Source organism: Vulpes lagopus, chromosome 17, assembly GCF_018345385.1.
Source record: "Vulpes lagopus strain Blue_001 chromosome 17, ASM1834538v1, whole genome shotgun sequence".
NCBI lineage: Eukaryota > Metazoa > Chordata > Mammalia > Carnivora > Canidae > Vulpes > Vulpes lagopus.
This window is the reverse complement of record NC_054840.1, coordinates 6,519,904-6,536,363: the sequence shown is the minus strand read 5'-3', so window position 1 is coordinate 6,536,363 and position 16,460 is coordinate 6,519,904. Positions and strand designations below refer to the sequence as shown.

General features: G+C 43.8%; 1 protein-coding gene across 7 annotated transcripts in view; it reads right to left on the bottom strand.

Annotated features, from left to right (window-relative positions):
- The window catches only part of TNIK (TRAF2 and NCK interacting kinase), a 370,683-nt gene that overhangs the window by 149,952 nt on the left and 204,271 nt on the right, over window positions 1–16,460 (bottom strand). For all 7 annotated transcript variants that reach the window (XM_041731634.1, XM_041731636.1, XM_041731635.1 and 4 more), the window contains exon 3: window positions 1,464–1,520. In XM_041731634.1, coding sequence (XP_041587568.1) covers window positions 1,464–1,520 — 57 coding nt within the window. The remainder of the gene's footprint in view (window positions 1–1,463; window positions 1,521–16,460) is intronic.

Below are 16,460 nucleotides of genomic sequence, written 5' to 3'. Positions count from 1 at the left end.
ACCAAAGAACATGATCGATGGAAATCAGACAACCACCCAGAACCTAAAGTGTGGGAGCCACTCCACCACCTGGCTGCCATACAGCCTTGGGCTGTAGGTTCTAGGCTCCTCTAACACGGAAAAGCAAGACACTTCCATCATGCTTGAGCCTTTGTCCTTTTGAATTTTCTGCTCCAAGTGGCAGAAGCAAAATGTAATTCTAAATAATCTACATGCAGCTTCTTCTTCAATAAAGGCCAGGTGAATTAATAAACTAATAGGGATTAAGTATTTGAGCTGGTTTGCAACCTTTGAAATTTGAATGATGTATTTACTTCAAATGCATTATTCAAATAAAAGAACAAATAAAAGGAAATGGTACTTTAATGCTAAGAAACATGGGGATAATTTTTTTTTTTTTGCTGGTGAAAAATTCATATAATTTAAAGACAAATTCAGATCAATAATAAATAAGCAAAGGAAATCAGTACAGTGCATGGTATAAATGAACATTAGTGAAATTAGGATTATGGTAGACAATGTACCATATAATATCTACTTATCAAAGGTAACAAACGGGGCCAAAAGGATGTAGACTGAGATCTGACAAGCAGATATATTGTGTTTTTTTTTTTTTTAATTTTATATGTTGGCTCTTGCTATCTTTGTGTGATTCATTTGTTCTATGTCTATTTACATTGAATAAACCACTTCCGGGTTGAATGGAAGACTTTGGTCCTTTAGTTTTTATGTATAGTGTGCAGACATCTCAGAAAAATCTCCAAACAGTAGAAAATTATTAATATGCTTTTGATATCCGGTGAGTCCTTTCAAGTCTGATTTTTGCTCTGTACTGTCAAAAAGGCATTAAATATTTTAAAGAGACCTAGCAAAAAGGATTGAAAGCATTAGATTTTATTTAAAATGAAGTCTAGTCCTTAGATTGCTTTTGACCTTCCAGGCAGAAGTTATATTTCAGTGTTGCTCCAGAATAAGAATTTTTGGTTATTGGGATTTTTTTTTTTTGGTCAATATTTTGGAGGAGGGAAATATTCATGTGAAAAGGCCCTAATCAAATTGCAGTAGCGACCCAAACTCTTATGTACTCCAGCACTAGGTGGACCTTTGGGGAAACAGTTAAGACCCATCTTTTCTGTGTAATCTCAGTATTATTCTTTTAATACCTTCAAATCCGTGTTCTGTCTTCATAGGCAAATATTCGTGGCTGTGTTTATGTAAATTTTCAACACACGTTATTCACTCTAACTATAGAAGGCAGTGGGTAGGTATCTAATTTAATTAGAGTGATTTATCCATGGTCTTTGCAGTCAGCTGTTCAATACTCTTAACTGCTTTACATTAAGCTCAGTGGGGAAAGACCTTAGATGTTTAGGAAGATTGCATTTCTGAAAAACAATTTTTTTATCACTAATTTCTCTATCACAAATATAGAGCTACTGAGATGGAAGATAAAGATACATTACCCCTGTGACATCCATGACCTTAATGGCTGCAAGCTGACCCGTTTTAACATGACGACCCTGTAAAGGAAAAAAATAATAAAAGATTTAGTTCTGATAAGCAATGTCCACATTCAGTTCCACCTATAGAGAACAATTACCCAGATGACTGTTACAGAATGTGGATGGGGAAAACATACACACAAACACACACACACACACACACACACACACAGAGTAATCTTAAATGCTGGGTGGCTCAGTGGCTGAGCATCTGCCTTTGGCTCAGGTTGTGATCCCGGGGTCCTGGGATCGGGTCCCCATCAGGTTCCTACAGGGAGCCTGCTTCTCCCTCTGCCTGTGTCTCTGCCTCTCTCTGTGTCTCTGATGAATAAATAAATAAAATATTTAGAAAAAAAATCTGAAATGCTTTAAGGATCTATTTCTATGTAGTATTTACTTCGAAAAACATCTCCATCACTTTGATTTTGGATTTATTTTCATAGTGGTGTTAAGTTAACCAAAAAAGGCAATGTTGAATAATTTGGTTCTATCTTCTCTCCAAGGTGGTAGATAAGGGCTTCTGTGGGAGGAAGGAAGCTCCGCGTGGAGGGGACACCAGTATCTCCTCTGTCAGAAAATAGTAGGTGAAGCAACTTTAGTTTCCTGGACAGTGAAAATATCTTGTATTGTAACAGTTTCAACTGGACAGGATTCTGCTCTAACTTGAGAATGTAAATTTATCTTTGTCTTAAATGTGAACCTAAAACAAAACAGGTAGTAATCAATTCAAATTTGTGATTAAAGAGGCAGCGTTGAGCATAAGCAGCTGCTTGGCCAAAGCGAGCATCTTTGGTCTTCAGAACCACAATAGAGGGTCAACCATACAGAATCCGAAGAAAATAGTGTCTGGTGAGAGGGCAACCTCCGAACAGAAGCTTTTTCTGTACTTGCTCCTTGAAAAACGTAAAATCTACATCCAATTCTCAGACAGTAGCAAAGATGGTCAATACACATTCCTTCTAAATGCATTTTATGAGTGGCTTCTAAAATACATTTCGAGGACGCCTGGGTGGCTCAGGGGTTGAGCATCTGCCTTCGGCTCAGGTCAGGATCCCCAGGTCCTGGGATCAAATCCCACACTGGGCTCCCCGCAGGGAGCCTGCTTCTCCCTCTGCCTGTATCTCTGCCTCTCTCTGTGTGTCTCTCATGAATAAATAAATAAAATCTTAAAAAAAAAATACATTTCAGCAATGACTGCGACCAGGAAGTATTATACTGTCTCCAAGATCAGCTGGATTCAAATGCCAGCTCCGTGACCTTAGTCAAGTCCCCTAACATTCTAACCTTCATCTGAAAAACGGAGATAGTGGTACCTGACTCCTGGTATCTCAGTGAGGATTAAATGTCATAACATATATAGAATGTTTGACAGTGATGAGCTGTCAGCAGGTGCAGTCTATGATTATTTATGACCCTGTTTTGTGATTAATGTTAAATGTTGTCTTTCCTTCTAGGCTATGTGTTTCATGAAGGCCAGGGCCACATCTCATTGTTGTATTCCCAGGGCCTGGAATGGTGGGTACTCACCCCACAGCTGGAGTGGCATGTTTGTGGACAAAAACAGCAGGTGATGGAGGCATGGACGCTTGTAGAAGAGGGGATAGGTTTGGCGCTGCCTGTCCCTTTCCTTCTCATCGCTCTCAGCTTTTTACACCCATTTTATTCCGATTCTGGTAGTGCTCCCTTCACCTTTCCATTTCCCATTCTGCTCCTTCCCTTTCCTCCTTAGTCAAGAAAGAGCTAAAAGAAGGAGGCAGCAACTCTTAACCCAATATGGTCATGAGCACAGCCTCTCCTACTTATTTCCTCTTTTGAGACCGTAAGGGAAGGGCCTGGAGTGTTAGTGCACAGAGCCCTGGACTGGAATTCCGGAAACCTGGTTCTGGTCTAGGTTCTGTTCATGACCAGCAGGTTCATCTGGGAAGAGTGATGTAACCCATCGGGGCCCTAGTTTCCCTGTCTGCAAAACATGGGGGGAAAGGACACAGTGGCTGGGGGTGGGGAGCGGGGCAGGGGGCAGGTATCATTGTTACTACCAACTCTTTCTCCAAAGAACACTTGGAATTGCAGTTTTCACCATGACTGAGCGGGAAGCATAGTGCTACTGCAGTTCAGTGTCCAGAGGCCAGGAATCTTACTTTCCTGTAGAAGTCCTTTCACTCAAGGGAGAAGTTGCAAGTGTCCTCTGTTGACAAACACTGAATGGTCTCCAGAGTTGTCTGGGTCCCAGTAAGAGTCTGGGCCACTGTAATGATGACCTCAGCAAAGCAATCAACAGCTTCTCTTTGGGAATACCGTTGACTCTTGAACAGTGCATGGAGTAGGGGTGCTGACCCCTGTGCAGTCAAAAAATCCATGTATAACTCTCGACTCCTCAAAAACGTTTTACTACCAACAGCCTACTGTTCACCCAAAGCCTTTCTGACAACATCAAATCCTCGATTAACATATATCTTGTAAGCTGTATGTGTTATGTACTGTATGCCCACAACAGAATAAGCGAGAGAAAAGAAAATGTTATTAAGAAAATCATAAGGCAGAGAAAATACATTTACAGTATGTAATGTAAAAAAATCTTCGTACAAGTGAGCCTATGCAGTTCAGACTCATTCAGGGTTCAAACTGTATAAAGTCTTTAAACCAAGGGCCATCAATCATACCTTGAACAGTGGCTGCTTCTCTACAAAAGCACTAAAGGAGGGTAGGGAAAGGGAAGACAAATGCAGAGCGTCTGGCTGGTGTCCTACAGCTGTTTCACCTTGATGTTCTCCTAATGGCTCCATACAGCCAGATAAAGGCACACCCACCCCTGCATGTGGCCTGCAAGGCCGCTGGGAACCGACCCTCTATCTGCCGGACCACCTTGAGGGCCTCCCCTCTGCTCTTATTCTGTGGTCCCTGAGACTACACTGTTTATGTTCTTTGAATGCACCATATTGTTTCCTGCCTCTCTGATAATGTGTTTTCTTTGCCTAAGATGCTCCTCTGCTCCTGAATCCCCAGTAAAGTTACTCACTCTTGTTAGATTCAACTCAAGTACCACCTCCCCTGAAATCTCACTGTCAATCCCTCCTCACCTCTGTGCACCAACAAACATGTCCATGTTTCTATCACGACATTGAGCCCAAAGAACCAGTGGTCCCCCTCCATCCCTCTGTTTTTCCTTCCCATTCTCCCTTCTTTGTCCTCTGACTTCATTTGCAGCAGAACCCCCCACCCAAGAAGATTCCAAGAATCTTCTTGGAATAAATAATTTGTTACAAGGACATGTCAACACCTCCTTCTTTCCACCAGCAGCCCCGGGAGCCGAGTGGATCTAGCCTTTGGCCCAGGTTGGAGGCCAGGAATAGAAGCAATCCACTTTATATTTCAAACACAAGGCAGGGGGTGGGTGGTTCTCAGTTTGAAAGAAATAAACTAAATATCTGCTACTTTTTTGAATATAGGGTATGTTGTTGTTTTTGTCTTTGCTTTTATTTGAGTGACTGTTATCATGTCACTGAAGGAAAACACCGAGAAAGAAAATAACCTACTTCTCTCCCATTTCCAATTTCACTCCCAAGCTGAAGAGCAGTTCTCGATGGCTCTGACAGATGACTGAATAACACACCTCGGGATGGCAGTTGGGCTTTAAATGAGATCCTGGAGATGGAACAATTAGCAGCCTCAGCTCAGTCCCAGGCAAAGACATCCCCCGCACTCCGGAATAGGAAGGCTGCTGAACTGTCACCCTTTGATAGAAGAGGGCCACAAAGGAGGCCGCCTGGCACGAGGTGCCTTTTACATCACTGGAGACTGTCAACCCAGATTAGGATCCAGATTAAGGCTGATTTTGAGGAGATAGCCGGGAGTCAGCTGACCTAAAGATCCTAGAAACCCGAGGCGCACTCATTGTTAGGAGTGTTTAAGGAGGCAATTTCATAAAATCACAAATAAATTAATAGGAGGAGCCCCTAAAGTGCCTAATCCAAGACCCTTTTAGAGATGAGGCCAAAATATCACAATTAATGAGGACCTCAAATGCAGGACACCTCCTCTTCTCTCCCGCATCTGCCATCCAGCCCATGAATTAAAACTTATCGTGAACATTTTAAGAAATTCTTAAACAAACCTTCCTTTCATATTTTACATCACAGGGGTGAAACATTGAACTGTTTATCTCTATTTCAGGTAGGATCCAAAAAAAAAAATATTTTTCATTTGAGGGCAAGGCAACATGGGAGGATGTTATTACAGGAGAATTTTAAAGTAAAAAGTTAACATTACTCCTAATTTTAATTTATTTCCACTTCCAAAAGAAACGAAAAATATAAACAGGGACTCCATCTAAATTTGAATCTAAAATACATATTCAACCAAGGACAAAAAATTTTTTTGATCCTGGGGCGGAAAGAAACTTTAAAGGGACACAAAAGGGTTACAGTTTTTTCTCCACAAAAATTCGGGAAAAAAAATCTTGTTGGACTGCAGTTGCTGAGTCATTTTTTTAATAAAAGAAAGAAGTTTTTTTTTTCCTGAAATAGCCAACAATAACAAAAATAACAGACTAAATCTAGACTAGAAAGCATAATTGGTATTCCAGTAGGACCCAAAACCTATTGTCAATCATGTCCTCAAGCATAACAAGCAGGCCCACAAAAAAGGAGGAAGAATGAGCATCAAATTGAGGAGGGCAAAGGGTGTGGGGTCACTCAGAACTGGCGAGCGTGGTCCAGCCCCATCCTCAGACACACATCCGAACACACTCTGCTCCCCTTCTTCCTTTCTTCTATCTCACACTTGAAGTCAAAAAATATATATGCTGATTCTTGTTCTTTACAAAATAACGCTGCTGTGAAATCTAAATCACTCAAGGATTATAGTACTCTACCCCTCTACCTCCCCCCTCAGATGAATGCAAAGGAAAAACAATGGTTTTGTCTGAAATAGCCCTGTAAGCCTTGGCTCTGTTATTGCTGTTCTTTTCTAAGGAACAGCAAGATGGCTTTGGAGCCGCTAGCCCGAGGCTAGCCTGGAAGAAAGAGCACTTTCATTTCTAGGTCACTGAAATACATTTGTTTCCAGCAGAGCAGAGGAGCAAACCAGGGTTGTGGAAAATGCAGACACTCTACCTACTATTTCCTTCCGTGCTGTCCAAGGACTCACACACAGGTAGAATGTTTTTAGCTCCTCGCGTGTAGCTTAGATTAGATCTCACCTTCATTGAGGAAGACTTCACTTTCCTAATTGGAACAATTGTGTTTCCATGGCATCCGACACGAACCCTAACGGTCATATCCAACGCTGTGATTTTCAAATTGCGCATTGCTAAGAACCATGAAAATTGGGGTGCCTGGCTGGTTCAGTTGGTAGAGCATGTGACTCCTGAGCTTGGGGTTGTGAGTTCAAGCCTCATGTTGGGCACCGAGCTTACTTAAAAACAAAGAAACAAACAAACAAAAAACCCACAAAGGGCCATGAAGATAAAATCAAATGGAAAAAAAAAAAATCCGAGGGTAGCACATGTGGTTATGGCTGTTGTTTCATGGATCAAATGTCATGATTTTGTCTATCTATCTATCTATCTATCTATCTATCTATCATCATCTATCTATCCATCCATCCGTCCGTCCATCTATCATTGATGCTGTAGTAGACCACCCAGATTCTCCCTTCAAAACTGAAACATCTGACAGCTCTCAGCCAGTTCAATCTCTGGGAATTGGCTTCAACCACAAAAGCACTGCCAGGCACATGCTTCCACCTGGAGACAGCCAAATCAATGACTGGTTGTCACAAGAGTATAACGGTCCAGCCCTCTTGTCTTAAAGGGGGACAATTCTGAAGGACCATCTCAGCTCCTGACTTCCTAGGGATGGCTGTGGTCTTTAAAAGACTGCATTGCAGTTACACTCTTTCTTCTGCACAATTCCATTTTTCTTCACAGGTGTAGACCCCAAGACCACTCCTCCATAAAATTCCTGCATGTAAATCTCCATCTCAGGGTCTGTTTCCAGGGGAACTCTACCTAAGACAGTCGGTGACAAGAATGGCTCGAGGAAACAGGCTCTAAGAGTAGCTGTCAAGGAGATCCCCATCACTGGTGGCAGTGGCTCCTGCATAGCCCCTGGCATATTGTAGCAGTGTCACCTGACAGTGAGCACTGTCAAGATGTTCACTACTGGGGAAATGGAGTAGGATACAGGTGCCTATTGGACACAATTGAGTCCAATATTTCCAATGTTGGAGAGATCCAGAAGAAAGAATAGTTTAAAAAATGGAACCAGATGGCTTTTGCTGAGAGCCACTTATATACTAGAGTTTAAAAAAAAAGAAAGAAAGAAAAGCCAAGAGCAATTAATCATCAACTGAAAGCAACCTGTGAGAATCATCAGAGAGGTGAGGCTAATTCCTGAGGCCCACCTTTAAATAAGATGGGAACATCACTGCTGTGGACTCAGAGGAGCTGGGGAAATCGGAGGTTTCAGGCTCTCAAGTGTATCAACTTGGATGCCTCTGTTCCAAGCTTCAGTCTTATTCCTTCCCAATCAGACTTGAATTGGGGATTCATCCTTTTTCTTCTACCCTGATAATTAATTCCTGAGTCTGGTCTTCAGCTTGTTCTACTCTCAGGCTTCAGAAGATTTTTTTTTTTTTTTTAATGCCACCCAAGATTTTGGTAGAGGGACAAGAGAGGCAGTCAAGCCTGAGAAAGGCATGGTAGGCATGCCTCAGACTTCTCAGGAATGAGGATCAGGTCACCCCAACCTGTCAAGTCAGCCACAGAGACCAGCAAAGATGCTAACCAAGGAGTAGAGACGTAAAATGGATAGTCGAGGAGGGAAACAATGAGCCTAAGCTGCAACCATTAGCTAAGATGCAGCTGGGGGCTTCTTATAACATTGCCAAGGAAAAGAGACGACCTAAAATATTAGAGGAGCTGTTTCCAGACTTATTATACAAAATAAGGAAGCCCAAGCATCATGGGAGCATGTTCAAAGGTCCTGTTATGCTATAGTTATCGGAGCATTTCAGTAACTAAAAGTAGGCCACATGGCAGGGTAGACAGAAAGTGTCTAGCAAGTCCACAGGGCCTCACAGGCTACTTTGAGCAGTTCTTCCTTTATCCTAAGACCAATGGGCAGCCTCAGCCTCTACAGGGTCTGAAGCAAGGGTGTAAAGTCACCAAGTTTGTGTTTTGAAAAGATTGTTCTAGGGGCAGGGCAGAGAGCAGAGGCAACAGAAAAGAAGGTGGAAAAAAATAACATTTATAATGGTAATAATTAATTCAGCTGAGAGGATGGCAACTTGGACCAGGATGGAAGTAAGGGAGAGGGTAAAGAGTAGATGGAGTCAAGAGATACTCAGCAGGACCTGGGAATGGCTTGGATATATATTTACCCTGCTCCTCCCACAGTGCTTGGCACAGCAGGGCCTCGGAGTAAATATTTGCTAAGTAGTGGACTGGAACAAGCCGTAAGGGCTGAGGGTTGTATTCAGGTTCTTGGTCAACACCATCCATATGTCCACATCAGTCTCTCCCAGTTCCTTCCATTTGTATCCTGGCCCAAAGTGTACAGGAGCAGATGGGGTGGGACTGTGAGCAAGAGTTTCAATCACCCCACTCATCAATAAGACACGAGAAGTTGAATTTAGTGGATGAAGTTTCTTTCAACTCGACAGAGAGGCCAATATACTCCCCTCTCTACAGATCACGGAGACCAGAAGTTGGTTTTAGCTTCCCCTCTGAGCTATAACGAGGAGGGTGAACTCTGGATTCTCCAGTCACAGTTAAGATGAAAGCATAGTTAAGATGCCTACTGGACATCTTCAAGAACGCGGCCTTCCTTTGACACAACATGTCTTGAGGCGAAGAAGTAGACCAAACCACCTTATGGAAGGACTCCAGAGAGCCTTCTGATCAAGGAACAAGAATGGTCACAGGATATATTTGGACCAGCGTCTACTCCTAGGGTTTCCCCAGGTTAAATAAGGACTTATTTTTCCTTGGCCCACATGTGCCGTTCATCAGGAGCTTTAAAAAGTCCTGCTCTCCGTGCCGTAGAGCTGTGATGCAGCCATCAGTGCTTCCAGACTTGTGGCAAAGATGAAGCAAGGTGCTGACACAGGACAGTTCCCAAGCAACAGCTCCCCATCTCCACACCACTCACTGTGAATTCCTCTGCTTGGCACCTCTGCCAGGCAGAAAATGGATTGTTTTCAAGATTGTTCAGGGCTGGGCCAACTGAGAACCAAGGCTTGCTCACAGACACAGGGTGGGCAAGAAAAGACTGTCTCATTTTTCTTTGTTAGAAACTAGGATTCCTGTCTTCAGGGCTGCCAGTTTGGCTCAGTTTATAAATCAAAATGGATGATTAAAGGGGGAAAAAAAAATCAAATAGTCACAATTTTTAGCAGACAATAGTTAATGTATGCAGATTCCATGGCAGGGAGCCTAATGCCTGTACCCAGGAAAGACACACACAGCTGAAGTGACAGCAGTGACGAGGCAGACAGGCTGCAGGGTGGTGAGAGCTCAAAAAAGTAGCAGAACCAGTCTCTTGGCCGTGGCTGTGAGCCAAGAACACACTTCCCAGGAACCTCTTCTCTCCACCCAAGGAGAGGAACACAAGACCAAAGATCTCATGGGCTCTCCTCTCATTTATTCCACGGAATTACCAGTCTTCGGTGGCTTTTGGACATTAATTGCTGGGAAGATAGTTCCTCTCGGAAATTCGAGCCTCCTCGATGTAGGGGTACAAAAGATGGAGAAAGAATGTGTGTCTGCAGCCAAATCCTGGGCTTCCCCAGTGTTCCACCTCTCCCCACGTGGGCCAACAGCCCCCCACTATTACCTGAGTCGGGGTGGCCCCTGTAGACATCGATGGTAAAGGCCCTGGTTCCTGGACACCAGTCCAGGATGATGAGTATACTCAACTTCATTGGAAGGAAGAAAATAAGGACCCTGTCTGTGGCTTTTTTCTTCCCCCCAGATAAGCCAGAGGTATTCAACTCAAGTAGGTTTCTTTACTCTAAGGCCGTTGGTGGAAAAATGTCCTTCGTGAAGTGTTCTTAATTTTTAAAAAGCAAAAGGGAACAACTTTATGTTGATTCTCAGTGGTTATTTTTGTTTTGTTTTTCGTACTCTGAAATCTGAGTGTCCAAGCACAGTCTTTTTTTTTTTTTTTAAGCAATTAATATTAGTTTCAGAGGCCAGTGTCTTAAAATCCATGGGTTGCATGATAGAGGTCAGTAATGCCCTTATCATACACAGACGGGCTGATCTCGATGCAGTCTATGATAGTTCAATGCTACGGTGGACAGCCCTCAAGAGTTTAGACTAGACGGTGTGAATCGTACCGGAACCAACTTGTCCCTCCTCTGAGTTCCCTGACTCCCCAGCACCTTTGGACCTTCAGTGCACCAAGTACACGGCTGCTGGACGCTGAAACCACAAGCTCCTCAAAGGCAGGGACTTGGCCTTGCATCTGCTTAATCCTCTGCCGTTGCCTAGCACAGCATTGGACAAAGAGTAGGTGCTAAATCACACCTGGAAACAGAGCTGCTGGACCTAGTGGACCTTGTAAGCTGCCTCAAATCACAGTGAACAGAGAGACCCTAGTGATCCATCCTGGCTTAACCCGGAGAAGCATGATAGAATGTGGAGAACTATCTACCTATGAGAGGCAGGTAGCTTTTCCCTTAAGATATAAGGGACTGTAAGGCCAGTTCCCAGTGTGGTAATGGGAGGAAGAGGCCACCTGGTCTGATAGGAGTATTCTGCTCAAGAAGATTTTGGGTTTTCCTTTCCCTCTGCTAACCAACACCCTTGGGTCACCGGAGTGAGGCCCGGAGGCGTGAGCAGACCTAGCGCTCTGCACTTCATGACCTCACAATTTACCTGACAGAGGAAAGGGACAGGGAGACAAAGATATGACAAGAGAAAGGTAAGGCCCAGGTGCCACCCTGCTCAAGCACCTCCCTCTCTGCCTTCTTTTTTCCCGACACATCCAACTGCTCTTGTAGGAGGGCACCTCATTTTGTCAGATTTTGAATCAACAGCTCTGTCTTTGTGGGCTACTTCAGGGGGCAAGTGACAGACCCTCCGGCCCACTCCATTCCACTTCCCAGCTGCAGATTAAGAAGATGTATTACGTCCTCTCCCCGGGCCTGCATCGGTTTGTCATTACAGCCTCACACCAGCCTGGGCTTTTTGGAGATTTACCACCACGTGGTCAGGAGCGGGAGGGTTGGCTTTGCACCACGAAGCACCGTAGGCAGCAAGGCAGAGATAAATAATAATAATGATGATAAAAAAGACAGTGCTGCATTTCATTTTCACCTAATTTATGGCTTCAATAGGAAGCCGGTCTGCCCACAGTGCCGTCTGGGTTACTTCATAATAGCGCGTCTGTGGCAGCAGCAGCAAGAGCAGGTCTGGAAACTTGGAGTTCTGGGGGAAGAAAAGGATGACACCGGAGTGGTAAGAAAAAAACAAAAGGCAAGGACCACTGTGTCCCCAGCTATCGTGCTCGGGCAGCAGGGACACAAATAGGGACCCACTTGACTCTTTATCAGGGCTGTTGATGAATAAACTCTCTCCCACAGTGTCCTCAAACCTCCAGAAGTTTTAATTAAAACAAAAGAAATGTCAGCAGGAGAAGCACTGGAATATAATTAGGGCCCACCAAATCTAAAGTAATGCGGGGAAAAAGGACTAGTAATGAAAGGGAAGCTTTCATGTTCTTACTGAATCCCTGCTCTGTGGCTGACACAAAAATCAATTTCAATAGGCTTTAGTTGTATCTGAGCAGGAACGCAGGCGACAGATGAAATTTAGTGAGCAATTTACTGGAGTCATAATGATTCCCATGGAGAAAAAAAAAAAAAGACTACAATGAGTGCTTCCAACCAAATGCCTCCTGTGTAAGGATCCTGTAAGAATGTGTATGTGCACAGATAGATGGTGTGGGTGTGGGTGTGGGTATGAGGATGGGTAGGGTATGGGTTGGGTATAGGTATAGGTATTGGTGTGGATATGGGGATAAAGATGGGTATAGGTAGAGATACGGGTAATAGAATGGGTATGATGGGTATGATGGATATGGGTACGGATGTGGGTATAGGTATAGGCATAGATGAGCGGGTGAATTTTAAAGTCATACATGTTTTATCCTAAAAAAAAAAAAATGCAGTTAAACTCTCTACCTCACCCTATTTAAGGGGCAGTTTTCACTTAGCCCCCAAAAGGCATTTGGGGATGTCTGGGGACTTTTTCTGGATTGTCATGACTGGTACTACTGATACCTTGTGGGTAGAAGCCAAAGATGCTTCTAGACCTTATACAATGCGCAGGACATTCCCTTCCCCCAACAAAGAATGATTGGGTGCAAAATATCAATGGAGTCAAGACTGAGAAACCCTGCTTTAAAAGAATTCGACATTTAATAGGTTCTCCGTGAAAGTTGAATTCTACTAAAAGTCATGTTCTCCACAAGGGCACAAAGATCAACAGATAAGGCTTTGCCCTCAGGGATCTCCCACAGTGGTGAGAGGAGGGAGATGGAGGTGGCATTGTTCTTTCTCTGCTTAGCATTTACAGATAAGGGGCATATTTCTCAAATTCCAACATGCATGGTCTTCTGGAACACAGGTAATACCCAATGGCCATGGCCCGTAAGACCACTTTCCACCTGGCTTTGATATGAGGAAGAGACTCATTCCAAGATCTTTGCTGTCTCCCAATTAGGGAGCATTTTCTGAATTAAAGCAAACAAACAAAAACCTAATAAAGAAAAGTACTAGGGCCAGATACAATTTGGTTTATGATACTTGCACACAGAGGTATAATTTTGCTAATTACATTAATTTTTGAAAGAACAGCCTATTTTCATTTCTCAACAACTCTTTACAGTGCGTGTGTCCTTTCCCTCTTTTTCAATGTTTGGTTATAGTTTTTAATTACTGGCAGCTCGATTCAGGAATACATTGTCCTGTTTGATTAAAACATAAATCAAGGGGCACCTGGGTAGCTCAGTCGGTTAAGCATCTGCCTTCAGCTCCGGTCCAGATCCCAGGGTCCTGGGATCAAATTCCTGAATGAATGAGACTTTCTTGCTCAGTGGGGAGTCTGCTCCTCCCTTTCCCTCTGCCCTTGCCCCAGCTCCTGCTTGCTCTCTCTCCAGCATACTCAGCACACTCTCACTCTCTTTCCCTCAAATAAATGAATAAAATCGTAAAAAAAAAAAAGGTATAAATCGTGATGAAACTTTAAGCTTAAAATATAAGGGTTATCCAACACGAGTTCCTCAAATGAAGGGATATAGGGATCGTGCTGTTGCTGATGATCGGTTTCCAGGAAATAAGGGAAGCATCATTTGGTATTTGTAGAAAGAATAAGATGAGCAACGCTATGCTTTAACAGGGACAACCATTCCCCACTTTAGGCTCTTGAGGATCCAAGATGTCAAGTCTCTTGAAGGCGGCCAAGGCACAGCATCCAAACAGGGATCCCCCACACAGGGCCCAGGGAGTGACTAGGCCCGGTGATGGTCCCACCCGCAAGAGCACCAAACCCAGACCTCTGCGAAGCCTGAGAGTCTCTGCCCCCGACAGACGTGTCGGAGCCCGCACAGCCTGCAGTAGCCCCGCACTTCCGACGCGAAGGTCTGCAAACCCTGCTTTGGGAAGGGGGGGCCAGAGGACAAAAGGACGTTTGAAAGCAGAATGCCACTTCGTGAACGCAGGACAGCTCCTGCATATTTATAATCAGGTAAACGGGTGGCCGGCAAGGACAAGGGCGATTCATCTGCAGACACATGGGTCTCGGGAAGCCAGCTGCCGGGCTGAGAGCTCGGGCGCCCCTCGGAAGCCTGCACCCTCCTCCTGCCTGAGACTGGGGGTGCCGGCCAAATACGAGGACACTGAGCAGGAACTTGGGCTTGGCCTGAGCTCTGGGCAGGGCTGGATTGGGGGTGGTGGTGGGTGTAGCTGACTGGCTCAGAAATGCACCGATTTCCAGCTAAATTTAGCTGCAATCTGACCTTGACCAGTCAGGTAGCTTCCTCTATGGGAGGGCAAGGTTTCCCTGACTCCAGTGCAATCCTTTCTCTGCCATCACGTTTCTAGGCCTCCCGCTTAGACTGAGGGACGAGGGCTGGCCAGGGGGGCGAGGAGGGCCTCTTGCCTAGGACTTGGGGTCTCAGAGGGAGCCAGAGAGCTGAGCTGAGGAGCCTGGAAACCAAGTCAGGAAGGCTTCGGAGGAGGCCCGAGGTGCCCTGGTATGATTTATGGGGTCTGGAGCTACTTAGGGCCAAATTTTTCCTTATCCAACAGGTATAAAATAATAAGGATTAAGTTTATATATATATATGTGTGTATATATATATATATATATACACACACACATAATAGTGTGTATATATATAATAGTAAAAAAGTAAAAGTATATAATAATATATATATATATATACACATAATAGTGATATATATATATAATAGTAAAAAAGTAAAAGTGTGTATGGATATAGTAGTGATGTACTTTCTATATGTTCTGGGTAAATGACGATGTTAAGCATGGCTAGTGCAACTGTGGGGTCCTATTTCTGGCCTCACCTCCTGTTCCCCACCCACACTCCAGGCACCGTGCCTTTCTCCCTTTCCACTCATGTTTTCACTCTGCTCCTTCACCTGCTTCCTTCAGATCCTGCCCAAAGAGTCATTCTGGGGAAGACACCATTAAAAACAAAATTCTAATATATGTTGGCCTGATAACTCACAATTATTATCTTGAAGAAAAGTAGTGAGAAAGAAATCTTGCTTATCTCATTGAGAAAGAACCATTTGTATCAGATCCGGAATATTCTTCCCTAACTTACTTTGCAAGGTTCTCCAAGCTTCTGAAATTGGAGCAAATGAGTAAAATGGAACCTTACATTTCTATAAATCTTCTTTTAGGAGTAAAATTTATTAAAATGAAATTAAACTAGTGAGGAAATTTTAATAATTTTGATGATGATGATGATAATGACGATGATGATAATGATGATGATGATGATGATTCAGACCCCACAGAGATGGACACAGCGCTTTATATACAGTAGAGGCTCAGTAAGTAGCCTATGAATTTACATTTTAATCAACAGGGCTGCCATCCTGGTCAACTCCAGGAGTCCTATCCGGTCCATCAACTCGGCCTCTTACTGCCCTCCTCCCTCTTACTGCCCTCTTCCCCCATTTGACTACCATCTGAGAAGTTACACCTTCTGTTTATCTACCACGTGTATTGGACATGTCTCTCCAGAATGGAGGCGGCTTGAGGAGAGGCCCTTCTCTGTGAGTTGGTCTCTACTCCATCCTCAGTAGTGGATCGGTGCCTACACAGAACGGGGCACTTCACGGACAGGCACTGTCTGAATGAATTCCCAACCTCATTGTGGAAACACTTTTTCAACCCTCTCCTCTCTTTCAAAGAGCACGGCAGCTCTGGAAGGCGTAACAACTCTGATACTGGGGCTCAGCAAAGCAAGGTTCTTGCAACCTGCATTTTCCTTTCAGATGGGTCTTGCATCTAAGTCAACCAAGCAAGAACATGACCTCAATTTTGCCCTAAAATTCTCCCAAAAGCTGAACAAGTTAAGAATAGAGCTATAAATTCAAATGCCTGACAGTCTGAGTATATTTTATCCATGAAGATTTGTGTAACTATTTGCCACTGTTTCATTTAGATATTAGCAATCTGATTGAAAAATTACATAAGAGAGAATGTTGAAACCCTCCTGCTGGCAGCAGCCAACAGATCAACCTTACTGGTAGCAGGAAAGACCAGGTTGTGCTTTTTGAATCAAAGAGAACATCTGATGACCTTTTCTTGATACAAATACAAAAAGATGGAGCTAGCAACTTTGCCTAAACCTTTTAGACCTCGACTAAGGTCATCTGCACAAAAGAATGAGGAATTGCCTTTCTTTCCTCCTCTTC